Source organism: Podarcis muralis, chromosome 8 (assembly GCF_964188315.1).
Source record: "Podarcis muralis chromosome 8, rPodMur119.hap1.1, whole genome shotgun sequence".
Lineage (NCBI taxonomy): Eukaryota > Metazoa > Chordata > Lepidosauria > Squamata > Lacertidae > Podarcis > Podarcis muralis.
This window is the reverse complement of record NC_135662.1, coordinates 31938524-31952755: the sequence shown is the minus strand read 5'-3', so window position 1 is coordinate 31952755 and position 14232 is coordinate 31938524. Positions and strand designations below refer to the sequence as shown.

At 43.2% G+C, this 14232-nt stretch overlaps 1 protein-coding gene across 1 annotated transcript in view; it reads left to right on the top strand.

Annotated features, from left to right (window-relative positions):
• Positions 1-10874: 10874 nt before the first annotated feature.
• Positions 10875-14232, top strand: part of CRISPLD1 (cysteine rich secretory protein LCCL domain containing 1) — a 30557-nt gene continuing 27199 nt past the window's right edge. Inside the window, exons 1-2 of the mRNA XM_077932905.1 lie at positions 10875-11360; positions 12974-13296. Coding sequence (XP_077789031.1) covers positions 13039-13296 — 258 coding nt within the window. The 5' untranslated portion in view covers positions 10875-11360; positions 12974-13038. The remainder of the gene's footprint in view (positions 11361-12973; positions 13297-14232) is intronic.

Here is a 14232-nt window from a genome sequence, read left to right as displayed (position 1 = left end):
TTTCTTTAGAAGGGCAGGCCTGTATATTGCCTTGAGTGGCCTCTATAACAGGTTGATACTCAAACTGTGGAAAATTTTTCCAGCACGAAAGGGCACTCTTTCATTAACTGCACTACTTGGCAGGCTGAATATTAGTCCAATTTTAAAAATAATTTCTCTCGCAATACTTGCACTCTCTTCACTGTTCATTGTTTCGATGATAAATAAAATCTTCCACACACCACTTAGGCTGACATATCAGCCCAATTCAGGCATTCATTACACACAAATCCATGAGCAGGAGAGAGGGGCTGTTTCTGCTGGCCCTCATCCTGCCATCTGTGGCTCACTGTCCCTCTGAATGTTGGGAGGAAGATTTGAAGTGGGGAGCCTGCTCTGTGCCGCTGTAATTCAGAAGTCTGCACATGTGATATAGAACCCTATAGAGCAGGCTCTCTGCTTTTGAAGATCAGGCAATGGGGATGTCAGAGGATTAGAATGGAAGACACATGCAGGTTGTGGGCAGAGATGGCGGGTATGATCCAGCTCCATTTTCCATGCATACATTACAGTCATACCTCAGGTTGAATGTGTTTTGGGATAAGCGCATTCGAGTTGTGCTCCGCAGCAACCCGGAAGTAACGGAGCGTGTTACCACATGTGCATGCGCTCAAAATGACATCACGCACATGCGCTGAAGTGGCGAAAAGCAACACGCGTGTGTGCAGACATGTCATCACGAGTTACATTTGCTTCTAGATGCGAACGGGGCTCCAGAACAGATCCTGTTCGCATCTAGAGGTACCACTGTATATGTCTGGAGAACCAGCATGTAAATAGATCTTGTGAGTCCATTTTTTAATATTACACTTGTTTTCATCCTCATATCTTAAACCCTACAACTTCATCTTAAATCTGTATAGAAGAGAGAGAACCAGGCTTTCTTTCAGCTGGAACTTTCCAGAACTCAGTTCCAGCACCTCTCAGGTAGGTGCCATTGCCATTCTAAGAGAATAAGGGAGGTTTTCGTGGTGAGTTCCAGCATCTCTTTTTCTTTGAGGAAAATAGCACAGGGCATAACATATCCATCAAGTGGTGTGAAGGTAAATTATCAAGTGCAGACTTTTTTCATTGCAACCCATACAACCACAACCGTCCTAAGATAATACAACAAAAGCTTCATCATGTGCTATTTTGTGACATTTTGGCGGTCATCATAAATACATTTTGCCATTTTTTTCCAAAATAAAAGCGGTAGGTTTTAACCCTTAGCCATGTGTGGTAATGTACTTTCTCTCTCCCTCTTGGCGAGATTCTGAGAGAAGCTTATTTATCTGGCATGCAGAGGATTTGCAAATAGCACCCCAGGAGATGACATCATCACCCCTGCTGTGAAATAAGTAGTGTTGCTTCAGCCCTGCCCATCCTCCCCACTGGGTGAACCACATCATCTTGTGTATGCCCTTTAGTGAGGTCTGACAAATTTTAAGATGGTATGGTACAGGCTTCTTGGTATGATAATTTTCTCCTGGTTCTCACATGTATGTTTAGTAGGCCACATGTCTGATAAAGGAAAAGTCAAATCACCTTTGAGGGAACAGCCAGCTATTACTGACTCGAACTTGACAACTCTCTCTGACACAGTTAAGCCCAAGCACTTTCCAAAGTGTAAATCTTTGAAAGAATTTGGATAAGTGAATGTGACAAGCACTATCAGGTAGCTAGGGTGAACTGCAATGGGAGAACTTCTTGGTCACTTACTTGAAACCTATTTTTCTAATGTCCAAAGCCGCTTTAGGATATTCCTGAAAGTTTATTTATGAGTCTGATCAGCAAAGTGTTCTCAACCTTCCTTAAATGTAATGCATTTAGTATTTTGGAGTAGCATGTTTTTCAGTGTGGGAGTTGTCATGAGGAAAGCAAATGTTTTATGTACGCTAGTTTTGTGGTTGTGCCACTGTGGGACTGTGGTTTCAGTGGTGATTACTAGTTCTCCTCACTGCCTGGCAAGCCTCCTTTACCACTTAAACAAGCAAGCTGATGTTGTGGTAGGGCTAGCAGCCAAAGGATAATGAGTCAAGTCCAATCAATATACAGAAAGCAATTCTGTGTAATTTCTTCTTACCATATTGAGCTATAATTAGTCAGTACACTGGTGAAAGGGATACCTAGCAAAAAAAATTATGACGACGAGGACAGTACATTTACATGAATATCCTCATTTAACAGCAATAACTCCAGCTTTTATTTATCTTTTTCATTTTCAGTTGACTCAGGTATTTTATCGTTCCAATTTCTTCTTTTTTGTTACTCTCTCTTCTTTGTATGTATATTTACAATGGTGGTCACTGATGTATATTTATTCCGCCCCCCCCGTACTAATTGATTTGTTTCAGCTTTGGTCGGTTGGATAGACATGAATATAACATCGGCTACACAATGAGACCAAAAACCTATGTCCAAGGTACCTGAGGGAGGGCTTGAACCCTTATATTCCAGCTTGATGGGCATGGGATGAATAAGTGAACATCAGCAATTTCTGTCTCCATTTCTGTTTCCATCAGCATTCTCAGACATCCCTACCCTCAGCCACTTTCAATGATAACCCTCAAAACCCTCACCCACCAAAATTCTTAGGAAAAGTGCCCTCAGATCAAGGCAGAAAAATGGAAGCCTCTTTCTCAGGAGAAGAAAACTTGCAACTAATTGGAAGACGGATTCTGGCATAGCTCTTTCCAACTTTAAAACTCTGGAACTTATTTTGACACGATAGTTTAATTTTCCTGGTTCACACACCTTCACCTTTTCTTCTGCTACCTGCTCGTTGGATTAACATCATTTGCTTCATGCAGTTTTATTATGCACCTTTTGACTACAAGCTGGAAGAAACTGCTTTTCTAGCATTTTAAAGTGAAATGGGGAAAGTATGAAACATCTGGAATTAATGCATTCTGCTGCATTTTAAAAGACCCCCCCTCCTCACAGATTTGAGAAGGGGAGGGGGAAATGTCAGACACTTTCATCCAGATTACTAAAATATATATTATGTCTTGCTGACAGGTCATTTTTGGAGAACGTTATCATCCCAAGTCAGTGGGTGGGTGGTCCCTTCAGGATTTGGAGGGAGGAAGCACATAGCATTCATAGATTTGTACAGTATAAAGTGGGTTACCACACAGTTCCTGTGGGTACATGGCATGCTAGCTTTTACTGTGTTTGTAACATTTAATAATCCACTCAACATGCACTACATGGCAAAACCAAGGAGGCATTAGTAATTCATCAACTATTCCCTCCCCTCCCCATGCTATACTTCTGTGTAGCAGGGAGCTTTATCAGGGATGGCGATAATGGTCCAAGTAGAACTGCAGAACAGATAAAAATGCACTACAGCCGCAGAGCCAATCAGGTGCTTGTAGTAATACTTTGCACGACAGCAATCTCCCCACCACCTCCCTCCTCCCCCTGGGAAGCCACAGTAGCCCCGCCATGAAGTGAGTGTTGCAGCTCTGCCCCACTTGATGAACTTCTCCTGACCACAGATGATTCCTTAGAAGGTCAACTAGAGCCCTATTCAGGGATGAGCATGCTGGCTTTGTTCTCTGCCACTGTCCCTGTAGCCCTCAAGGACATGGAAGCAGAATTTTCAGAAGTGCAGAGCTCTTTCTAGTCAGGCAGGCTCCCTATGCAATTTTGAGTTCTAAATTGTTCACGGAGCTGCAGATGTTTGTGTCCACCTCATGAAGGGTGAGAAGAACAGTGTTGGAGGAAGGAGAGCTAGCGTGTTCTTTCCTCCTCTCCCGCCATTGATTCTAAGCGCATGGGTGACTGGAATGCCTGTGCAGGACTTGTGTTCTGCATCTATGGTGGCTTCGTTTAGGATGTCATCATTCCTTTTGAACAAGACACTTAAACTAGTGGATTGGAACAGCATCTTTGATTATCTGCAAACAGTGGGCACATGATGGCCAGAGTTAAACAGTGTCAAATCCTTCAGATTTCGATGGGATAAAGTGCACCTTTAATTTCCCCTGGATTATGCCATGTCATTTTTAATACAGTGCATTTTATTAACTGACCACATTCTCCTGAGCATGGTGTTTGCGTAAATTATGCCTATTTAACATTTGATACACTATTGGGTAATGTGGTGCATTACTGAGAAGCCTGGTTCAGCTGCAACCCTGTGTATGCCCCAGGACTAAAGGTGGATGCAACCATTAAGGTCCCGTCTGTCCCATTTCTGAACAGGGAATTTTAAAAATCCATGCTTGAAACCTTGCAAGCTCTCACTCTGACCTAGAGCAGACCAGCCACTAAAGGAACTCATGCTTAGGCTTTGCTAAAGTCTAGGTATACTCTGCACTCCCAGGCTACTGTGAAACTCAGGGAACCATATCCTTCCTTTCCATTTTCTAAGTGTCTTTCTACACATGTATTGTCCAAACCCCAGTCATTGCTACTGCCAGTATCTTAGTGCATGCCCCACTCCAAATATGATGAGTCTGGCAAGCAAAGCCTCTTGGCTGATAGAACGATAATACTGTGATGTTGAAATCCACCCTTTATCTGCAATGATCTGCATTTAATCTGCATCTGCTTGAAATTTATTTGTTTTTGCTAATTCCCCCAACTGTATATTGGCATTGATAAATTCCAAGTAATACAGTTATACAGTGCAGTGGCTGAAAACCATGCTTCTGTGAATAAGCATCTATGTGTTTACTTGTATGTGTAAACAGAAACATAGGCAAGCCTGGTAACATGGTGCAGTATATCAAATGGTATGTTTGGCCCGGAATTGATTTGCATGTATTCCACTAGGCCCTGCATAGACAACCATAGCTTATATATGTTGTGGAGGTTATTGTGCTGCCGTCATCTGCAAAATGTTAGCTATGAGATAGTCCTACTGAAAGCAACGGGATGTAGATGGGCCTGTTCCGCTGCTTTCAGTGGACAATTACTCATGACTAATTTTTGCTCAGTTGTGTCCCAAGCAATGGAAAAGGCGAAAAGGAAATATACCTCCTACCATAAGACCATCAATTCATCAGCCCACCATAGATCCAGAACATGGTCTATCACAAGTACAGATAAGGTGCCCTGCGAAGTAGATACGTTTGCTCTGCCAGTGCTACTTGTAACTCAATACTTGTCTTATTATTCACATAATGATTCTTCAGAGAATCCATAAAAAGTCAGAAATGGAGGGGGGAACCTGGCCTAACATTATAAAGCAATTTGCCCAGTACAAGGAAACACTGTTTAGCCAGGTTAGCACTCTTGCCCGTAAGCTGAATTGCAAATGACTAGCAAATAAGCTATTAATTAAAATGGAAATTGAATCCATCTTATGGGATTTACGGGAGAAATCTGATTTTCATGAGGTCTCTTCTGAGTGCTCCTTGAGTATAGCTGGAAACAGTGCTTTAATCTTTATATAATCCAACTCAATAATTAAAATATCTTTTCCATAAACTTTAAAATATTAATAAAAACTTAACAAGTCTAGCCAAACTGCTGCTGGGCAATACTAAGGAGCTACTAATGATCATACATAATATATGCTTGCATTTTTGGCTCACTGGCCATTGCAATTTTTTTATTCAGAACTGCATACAATTACTGAAATTGAGCAATATTCACATGGCATTTCCCATCATTTTGTTAAATGCAATCTGCTGGTTGTGAGAATTTAAATGAGACTTTGAGGGACATTCAAAAGGAATGTGAATAGCATGCTAGCAAATAGGCAAGGAGCTGGGCAATAGATGTTTGATCCAATAGCCAGTATGGTAAGATGCCCTGGGTGCCAGAGTTCCAGGCACTGGGTGCATGAAATCCTTAAATGGGAACACAGTCTCCTTGGGGGCAAGGGTTCCTGATTATACCCCCCCCCCAAATCCATGCCAATCAATGGAGCAAAAATCCTTCGCTGCCTTTCTTCATGAGTATGGAAAAGAAGCTGCAATATATATGGAAAAATATTTGGGGTGGAACATCCTATTCCTTGTTGCACAGAATGAGATGTGGGGGTGCTTGTGTATTACTTTATCCTAGCTCAGAAAGATTGCTTGAATTAGGTCTTGTTCTAAGCCTACCCCACTGTCCTAACAGGGCCATGAGGTACATTCCCTTGAAGAAGCCATGGCTGCTTGAAAGAGGACAGTTCTATGAATACAAGATTCCAGGCAGAGGAGTAATGGCCTGTTTTCCTGGTTGCCAAGGATCCTTATCTGAGATTTTGTTGCCCCAGACTTTCAAACTATTCTATGCATTGAGGGTTTCCTAGATTATTGGAAAAGAACTGTGCTACTCATAAGGTGTGCTACTCATAGGCTGCCTTCTCTCCTAGAGGTGTCCAAGTGGGATCCATAAGCTGCTGCCTCCTTCTGCAATACCTTAGTACAACCATCACACAGTCTTCTTGGATGTTGGAAATGGGCAATGGGCCTGACCCACTATGTAGCGGGGTGAAAAAAATCCGGTTCAAAGGGATGGGCTATATGATGGTCGGAAATGATACCTTAAGGATGCAGCAAGACTTTAAGAAATATTGACCCTAGAAATTATGTGTGTGGAAGGGAAGTTTTGGGCTCCTATTCAGGTAGCGAAATGTCTTGGGCCAGCACCAATAGTTGACAGTTCCCATCATCACACACAAAAGCCAATTGAACGTTTATAGGTCAAGGAACTGGTGGGGAAGTGAGCCATGGTGTTGTGACCCTGACTCTGACCTACACACATCCAGATTGTGTGCATTTATGCACTTAAGACTGTATGGATCTTAAGATACAGGGGCTGCAATAAATCTGCAGAGTTTGCACACATAGAGTTTGCATGCACATAGTCTGTTCACACAATTTACTTAAGATTCATTGATTGGAGGCAGAGCCTTCCATCAAGATCCTGTTTCGTCCCTCCATGCTCACATGAATCCATCAGTGATGAGGAACCTGTGGCCATCCAGATGTTGTTGGACTCCAATTCCCCTAGTCTGTGAACAATGGTGAATTCCATAATTTTACTATGCGTTGTATGAAGAAGAACTGATTTTTATTTTCGTTTTGCTTTAAACTTGTCCCCCCCTTTTATGGTGCTATTGTTTGGTTTTAAGTTTTTACATTAATGTAAACCACTGTGATGTATTTTTTAACGATACATCAGGATATAAATATTTTTATAAATAAAATAAAAATCTTCTGAGATTCAGCTTCATTGGAAGTCCATGAATTTGAGTGTTATGGAGGATGGAGAAAAACTTTTTTCTGTACATTTTCTCCATGTCATGCATTATTTTATAAATGCCTATCATGTCACATATAACTCACCTTTACTCCAAATGGAAAAAGTCCCCAAATGCTGCAAGTTTTCCTCCACCCACTTTATAATTTTGGTTGCCCTTTTTTGAAGTTGCTAGTGAGTGAGGTGTGCTGTCTGTGAGAGAAGTCTTGAGACCTGTATAAAATAGTGTCTTCTTACAATGTTAAGTGACACTGGCTATTATTGGTTGCCTCACAGAAGGCTAGGCAGATTGTCAGCATCAGTTCACCACAGGGTCTGACTGCATTCTTGTCACCAGTTTGGCTAGGGCATTTTTTTCTGATTGCAGTTCATCTATATGATGTAATCTGATGAAGCAGGAAAGTGGTCTGATTAATCGTCCTTCTGTAGAACCACAGAGCAGTGAAGGGCACCTGCCCTTTCTATCTGAACATCCTCACTTACAAAATCCCCCTGGAATTCATTTGTGAAAGAGTGTGACAGCAGTGTGGTCCTTCCCAGTCATATAATTATGCTAAACCATGATTGCAGAAAAATGTGCTGGTTACCCACAAGGCTATATTTCATGTTATTCTCTTAGGCCACCATTGCCACCAGTAGGGAAAAAGAAAGCAGCTGAGAATAGCTTAGGAAAAAACAAAATCATTCTGGTGGCAAAACCAAATCCTCTGAAGAAGTGGTTGTGAGCTCATCCAGTCCATCTCCATCTAAAGTCAAGTGTTTGTCAGAAGGTCTCAGTATTTGGGCTTTGGACTGATCACCATTGTTTCTTACCATCAAGGATGGGTTGTCACATTTCCACTCAGTCTATTTTTGTAATGTGGAAAGATGGAAAGCCAATGACCCTCCAGATGTTGTTGGACTATAACTCGCCTCAACCAGAGCCAGCTTGGCCAATAGTCAGGGATGATGCCCAGCATCATCTAGAGAGCCACAGGTCCCCACCACTAGTTTTAAGAATATGTGTGTGCCCACAAATTTATAGTAAACATATTAATGGAAACCACAGACTTGTAGCATGTATTTATGAAAGACTTTCATATGAATGCTCTTCAAATATTCTTCATGGTGCAGCTAACCTGCAGTGTAGACACCATTTTGTTGTGATCTGTGAAGTGGTCCTAAGCATAACATGTAAATCCATACAATAACAACTCCCTCTTCTTTGTCACCTGAAGTTCACAAGAAGGTTTTTACTTTAAACATCTAAAGTCTTAAGCAATACATGTAAGTGGGTTTTTTTTTGGGGGGGGGGGGAAGCATTTTAATATCTGTCAGGATAAGAGTTTTACCCAATAAATAAAGTGTGTGAGTGTGTGTGTGTGTGTGTGTGTGTGTTCTTAATAAGATCAGTTGCAAACTTACTAGTTAGAGATAATCTAATGCAAAGTAAATTCTTATCTACCTTCCATGTAAGTAATTCACTTTGAATCTAATGTCTGTATGGAGACTGATTCTAGCCTCGGTCAAACCCACATTTGTCAAGGTTGCAAAAATGTTATGTTCCCACAAATCAAACAAATGCAGTCAGAGCACAGTCATAAAGTTTAAGTGCTTATTTACTTTCTGATAATTTAACAGCCCAAACTGAAATTGTAATCATCTTAAGATCTATCGTTTCTGTTATATTTTCCTGAACATAAAAACTGCAATAAATTTTTAAGAGCAGATACAAAATCAGTATATCAGATCATAAGAAGAGCCTGGCTGGATCAGACCAGAGTAAAGTGAAATAATCTTTTTCATTTAAATTCTGACGGTGTAGGAGTATGCAAGGTTGCATGTCAGCCCAAGCAGACATCACTGAAACACAAACACAACATTTTTGGCTACAGGTTACTGTAGCAAAAAAAGATTAGAAACAGTGAATATTGAATATTGATGGAAGTTGTTCTGGAGATTCTGAGGCTTAATCAGAAGTTGAGTTTGCTGATGGCACTTCTGTTTTTCTTTTATATTGTTGATGTTTGTTATGTTGTTATTATGTTTGTATTAGGTATATTATAATGTGATTGTCATGGCCTTTGGCTAGCACAATAAACTTACCAAATGAGAATAAGGTTACTCATGACCACGTTATCCTAGTTATTGCTAGACTCTGATTTACCGTATATGATATGGCCAAGTGCCACTGAGTATCTCAAGATGGTAAAAGAAATGACCTCAGCTGATATGATGCTACACTCTACCACTGTTGTTTCTCTTGTTGTTTGTTGTTTAGTCATTTAGTCATGTCTGACTCTTCGTGACCCCATGGACCAGAGCATGCCAGGCACTCCTGTCTTCTACTGCCTCCCGCAACTTGGTCAAACTCATGTTCGTAGTTTCGCGAACACTATCCAACCATCTCGTCCTCTGTCGTCCCCTTCTTGTTTCTCTAGTACACCTCAACTGGACCACTGAAATATTTCTTTTGTATTCAAGTGCAGGGATGATTAGCAATGGGAGTTTTCATTGGCATCAACCTGGCTTCCTATGTCACAACCAAAACATGCTCAGTGGCACCAGCTTACCTCAAAGTGGTGTGACGTGACGTAAACATACATCAAATGTTACCTGTGTCACACCTGGCTGCCACTTTTCTGTCGCCTAATCAGCACCAAGGTGTGAACCATGTGGGCTGGATGGTGGCATGTTGGTCCTAACTACCAACAAGGATTTCCTGCCTTTATTTCTAGGTGGATCTCCACTCCTTCCAGAGGGTAATCAGTTTATTTATTTCAGGTCAGGGGTGTCAACTTGAATAAAATATGGGGGGGGGGCAGGGGCACGTAAGCCCCACCCTACATAATCTATCACAAAACATGGTACACTCACTATTTGAATCAACTATGTGACACATCAACTGGGGGGGCGGGGGCTCAGCCCCCTCAAATATTTTATAGGAGAGGCAAAGGCACATTGCCCCCCAGGAGTTGGCTCCCATGTTTCAGGTGCAAAACTGTCTCTGCCTTCCACGGCTGGAGCTGAGCACACTTTTTAACCTTTTGAGTTCATCTAGGTGGGACGCGGGTGTGCTGTGGGTTAAACCACGGAGCCTAGGACTTGCCGATCAGGTTGATGGTTCGAATCCCCACAATGGGGTGAGCTCCTGTTGCTCGGTCCCTGCTCCTGCCAACCTAGCAGTTTGAAAGCACACCAGTGCAAGTAGATAAATAGGTACCACTCCGGCGGGAAGGTAAACGGCGTTTCTGTGTGCTGCTCTGGTTCGCCAGAAGCGGCTTAGTCATGCTGGCCACATGACCTGAAAGCTGTACACCGGCTCCCTCGGCCAATAAAGCGAATTGAGCACCGCAACCCCAGAGTCATCCATGACTGGACCTAATAGTCAGGGGTCCCTTTACCTTTAGGTGGGCTACAATTCTACCTCTTCCTGAAGACTTCCCCCTCACTGCATCTCCATGGCAGAAGGTCCCAGTGGCTTCTCTTGAAGAGCAGGACAGGCCTCCCTCTCCTGGAAATCCCTGGACCACTTTCAGGCCAGCCCGGCAACTCCGCGCCCCGCCCCTTTCCCTCACGAGCTCGGCTAATTGTCCACTGACCCGCCCTCGAGCAGGTCTTTGAGTGACATCACGCTTAGCGTCTCACCGGAGCCCCTGACGTGGGCTGCTGCGGCATCCAGTCACCCAAAACGGGGTCAGGCCGGAGGTGGCTCTGGCCGGCAGGCGGGCGGGCCGGCGCGGTGAACGAGCAGGGCGGGCGCGTCCTGGTGGGTGTGGGCGCCCTCCGAGCTCGGGATAAAGGGCTGCCGGTGGCCAAGGAGGCGAAACAGAGCAGCGCCTCAGCTCCTCGGGCTCACCAGCGGCTGCCACTCGGAGGCGGGAGACCGTGCTCCGTCCCTGCACAGCTGAGGGGGGGAAAGGCGGGAGGCCCCCACGTAGCCAGAGCGCGGGAGAAGTGGCCGCGCTGAGGGGATAAGAAAAAAAAGGAGGGGGCGAGAAACTTGGACGAGCCAAAGTTTGCAGCAGGCGCCTGCTGGCTTCTCACAGGCCCCGAACCCGCCTTTCACCTCCTCGTTGGGATAGGAGCTGAGGGGAGAAGGCGCGCTCGGCTCTCCCCTGAGCCGCGTAAGCGAGACCCCCGAGAGGCCCGAGGTAAGAGCTTTGCTTCACTCCGGCGAACTGCCGCGCGCTCTCTCGGCATCCCTGCCGGGAAATGAACTGCAGTTCTGCCGAAGCGCAACGGGGGGAGACGTGAAGGAACGAGCCGGCAACGCTTCTCTCTCTCTCCTCTCTCTCTCAGTGCCTCCTCACTCCCGCCCTCCTCCATAGAGATCAAGGTAGCCAGCGGAAAAGTCACGCTCGCAGGCAGGCAGGCGATCGAGTAGCGCGCGGGGCTGCTTGGCTCTCGGGAAACCAGCACGGACGGGGCAAAGGGAACTTTGGGGGGGGGGGGGGGCGCTGTGCAAAGGGTGGACTTCATCAAAGCTTATGGACCGTTGAACATCTCAAGGATGAAGACCAAACGTGGCATCTTGCAGGATTGCGAGCTGTGATTGTTTAGTATAAGGGCAACTAAAGTTTTCTTTTTAAAAGTTTCTGAGATAAAGCGCCCCCCCCCTCATGTGACAGAAACGCAGGAAGACCAGGGAGCCGGTCTGAATGGTTCGTAATGGGCAAAACCCCAAACTGTTTAAGATGGCCATATGATGATAGGTGGGAGGTAGCAAATTACTGCCGGCACTGACATTTTCTTCAATAATAAACGCGCTCTGTTTCTTGCCCACCTCCCCCCGCCCCCGATCATTTGGTTCACAGCTTTGAATGCAGGGGATGCTGAAACGTTTATATGGTTGTGGCCCCTTTCCAAGCTAAGCAATCCTCTGTTGATATAAATTAAATGATGTGCGCTCCATTCATTTCTGTGTGAGAACTGCCCTCTCTGTTCAGGACATCTACTAGAATCATTTTTAAGAGTGTCAGCAATACTCCAAGGTGACTATTAATTGTAAGGTAGAGTAAACTTAGGCTGCAGTTTATAGATTTTGAAAACCTTATTATAATTTGTTGTTATGATGGGAGTTGAAAAGATTTTTTAAATGTTTGGCAAAGGCTTTTCACCAGACTTGTGGCCTGATTGAGCCAACATTAAGTACTTTTACATTTTGGTGGGAGAGTTAAGCACATGGATTTCAGTGAGAATCAATGAGATATGCAGCACAGCCCTATGCACATTTACTCACAAGCAAGTACTTCAGTATTTACTGGGGCTTCATCCCGAATAAGTGAATTTAGGACATTTGGCTAGATTGTGCCTTTAATTTTTATTTTTTAGAAAAATCTGACTCAGAAAGCTAGCTTTCGGCATGATCTCTTGGATATCTTCTTACGTTTATTTTAGGCTCATCATGCATCTTGAAGTTATAAAAATATTTTTAGATGAGCTTATGAGGGCAGAATTAATCTGCTAATTCTATGACTGCCTGTGCTTTCATGGAGAGAATGGGTTTCTTTCATGCAGGCTTGCAACTGTGCCTTCAGATATATTTGTACAGCATCCTTCAGTTCATGAGAATGAAGATAAATTATCATCTCATACATACAGTATAATTGTTGGGTGTCTGCATTAGTTGGCTTCTTAGACAGTCCCCTAGCTACCACACTAGAACCCTCCTCTTTAAAACACAGTTTCACTTTTGTTGTTCACCAAATTAATTCCTAACTGTACCTTAGCTTCAGAATAACCTCACTCTCTTTTGCTTTTGCAGCAAGTCAACTTGGAAGAAGCCTTTATCTTGGAGTTAACCCAGAGGAGTTTTTTTAATCATTCATCATGAAGAGTGTAGTGGAAGACTGCTTCAGAGTAACTGCCTTGCTATTCATAGCTCAAGCAGTTTCTGCTATGGTACTCCCCAATGCAACACTATTTGAGGAGATGCTAGAAAAATACATGGACGAGGATGGCGAATGGTGGATCGCCAAGCAAAGAGGAAAAAGAGCTATCACTGACAGTGATATGCAAAGTATCTTGGATCTTCATAATAAATTACGGGGTCAGGTGTATCCACAAGCTTCCAATATGGAATATATGGTAAGGATGCATTGCTGCTGGTTTGCAGAAATAAATAAATAATGTAATAGTTTGCATCACTGAACAACATAGAAATATTAACTACTTGGCACTTGTATGTTTTTCAAAACTTGTTTCCTATTTAACTGTTTGTTTGTGGTGTTATGATATAAATGAAGTAGGGCTTTTTTTGTTGTTGTAGACCCAACACTTTGTTACAGAAAGATTGAAAGGCTTCATCAATTCCAATTTTTAAAACTATTTAAGTTATTTTAAAGGAATGTCTTAAACTAAGGGCATAACCCAGCAGTTTTAAGTCATATTGAACTGAGTGGAGAAGACTTATAGCAGGAGGTTAACTCTCCCATTGAAATAACGGGGACCTTGAACTGCTTAATTTTGGCTGACACACATAATGTTGGACAGTTCCTGAAAATTGCTGTGGGAGCCATGTGTGCCATACCTAAGATCACTTTGCAGCCACCTGGAAAAGCAAGGGTTTGCAGCCATTTACTTTTCAGAAAGGCTTTCCCCTCAGAAGGAAGCACTACTATTTTCAATGGGGCTTACTTCTGTTGTACTGTAGCCCCTAGCAATGGACATGTTTTCCCCAGGTCTTTTATAATGAGGTTAATTTTTCTGTGAGCCTTTTCTGTGAAAGCTTTAAAAACCATTCTACCAACATGAACACTTATTTTTCCACAGGGTGGCTGGAGACAGGAATGAAACCTGATTGTCCCAATCATACCAAAATACATACTGTTAGGATACATGGAAGTTGTAGTTTCCTATTCTACCCAACTCAGTTTATGGAACTGGTGAAACCAGTATGTAAGTGGTAACCCAAGAGCACCATTAATTTTCTGGTGAAAAGGTTTGGGTGCACAGGTGTGCTTTAAGGAAACATCAAGGTATCATCAGAGCTCCAAGGAGAGACAATTCCATAGGAAGGGGACT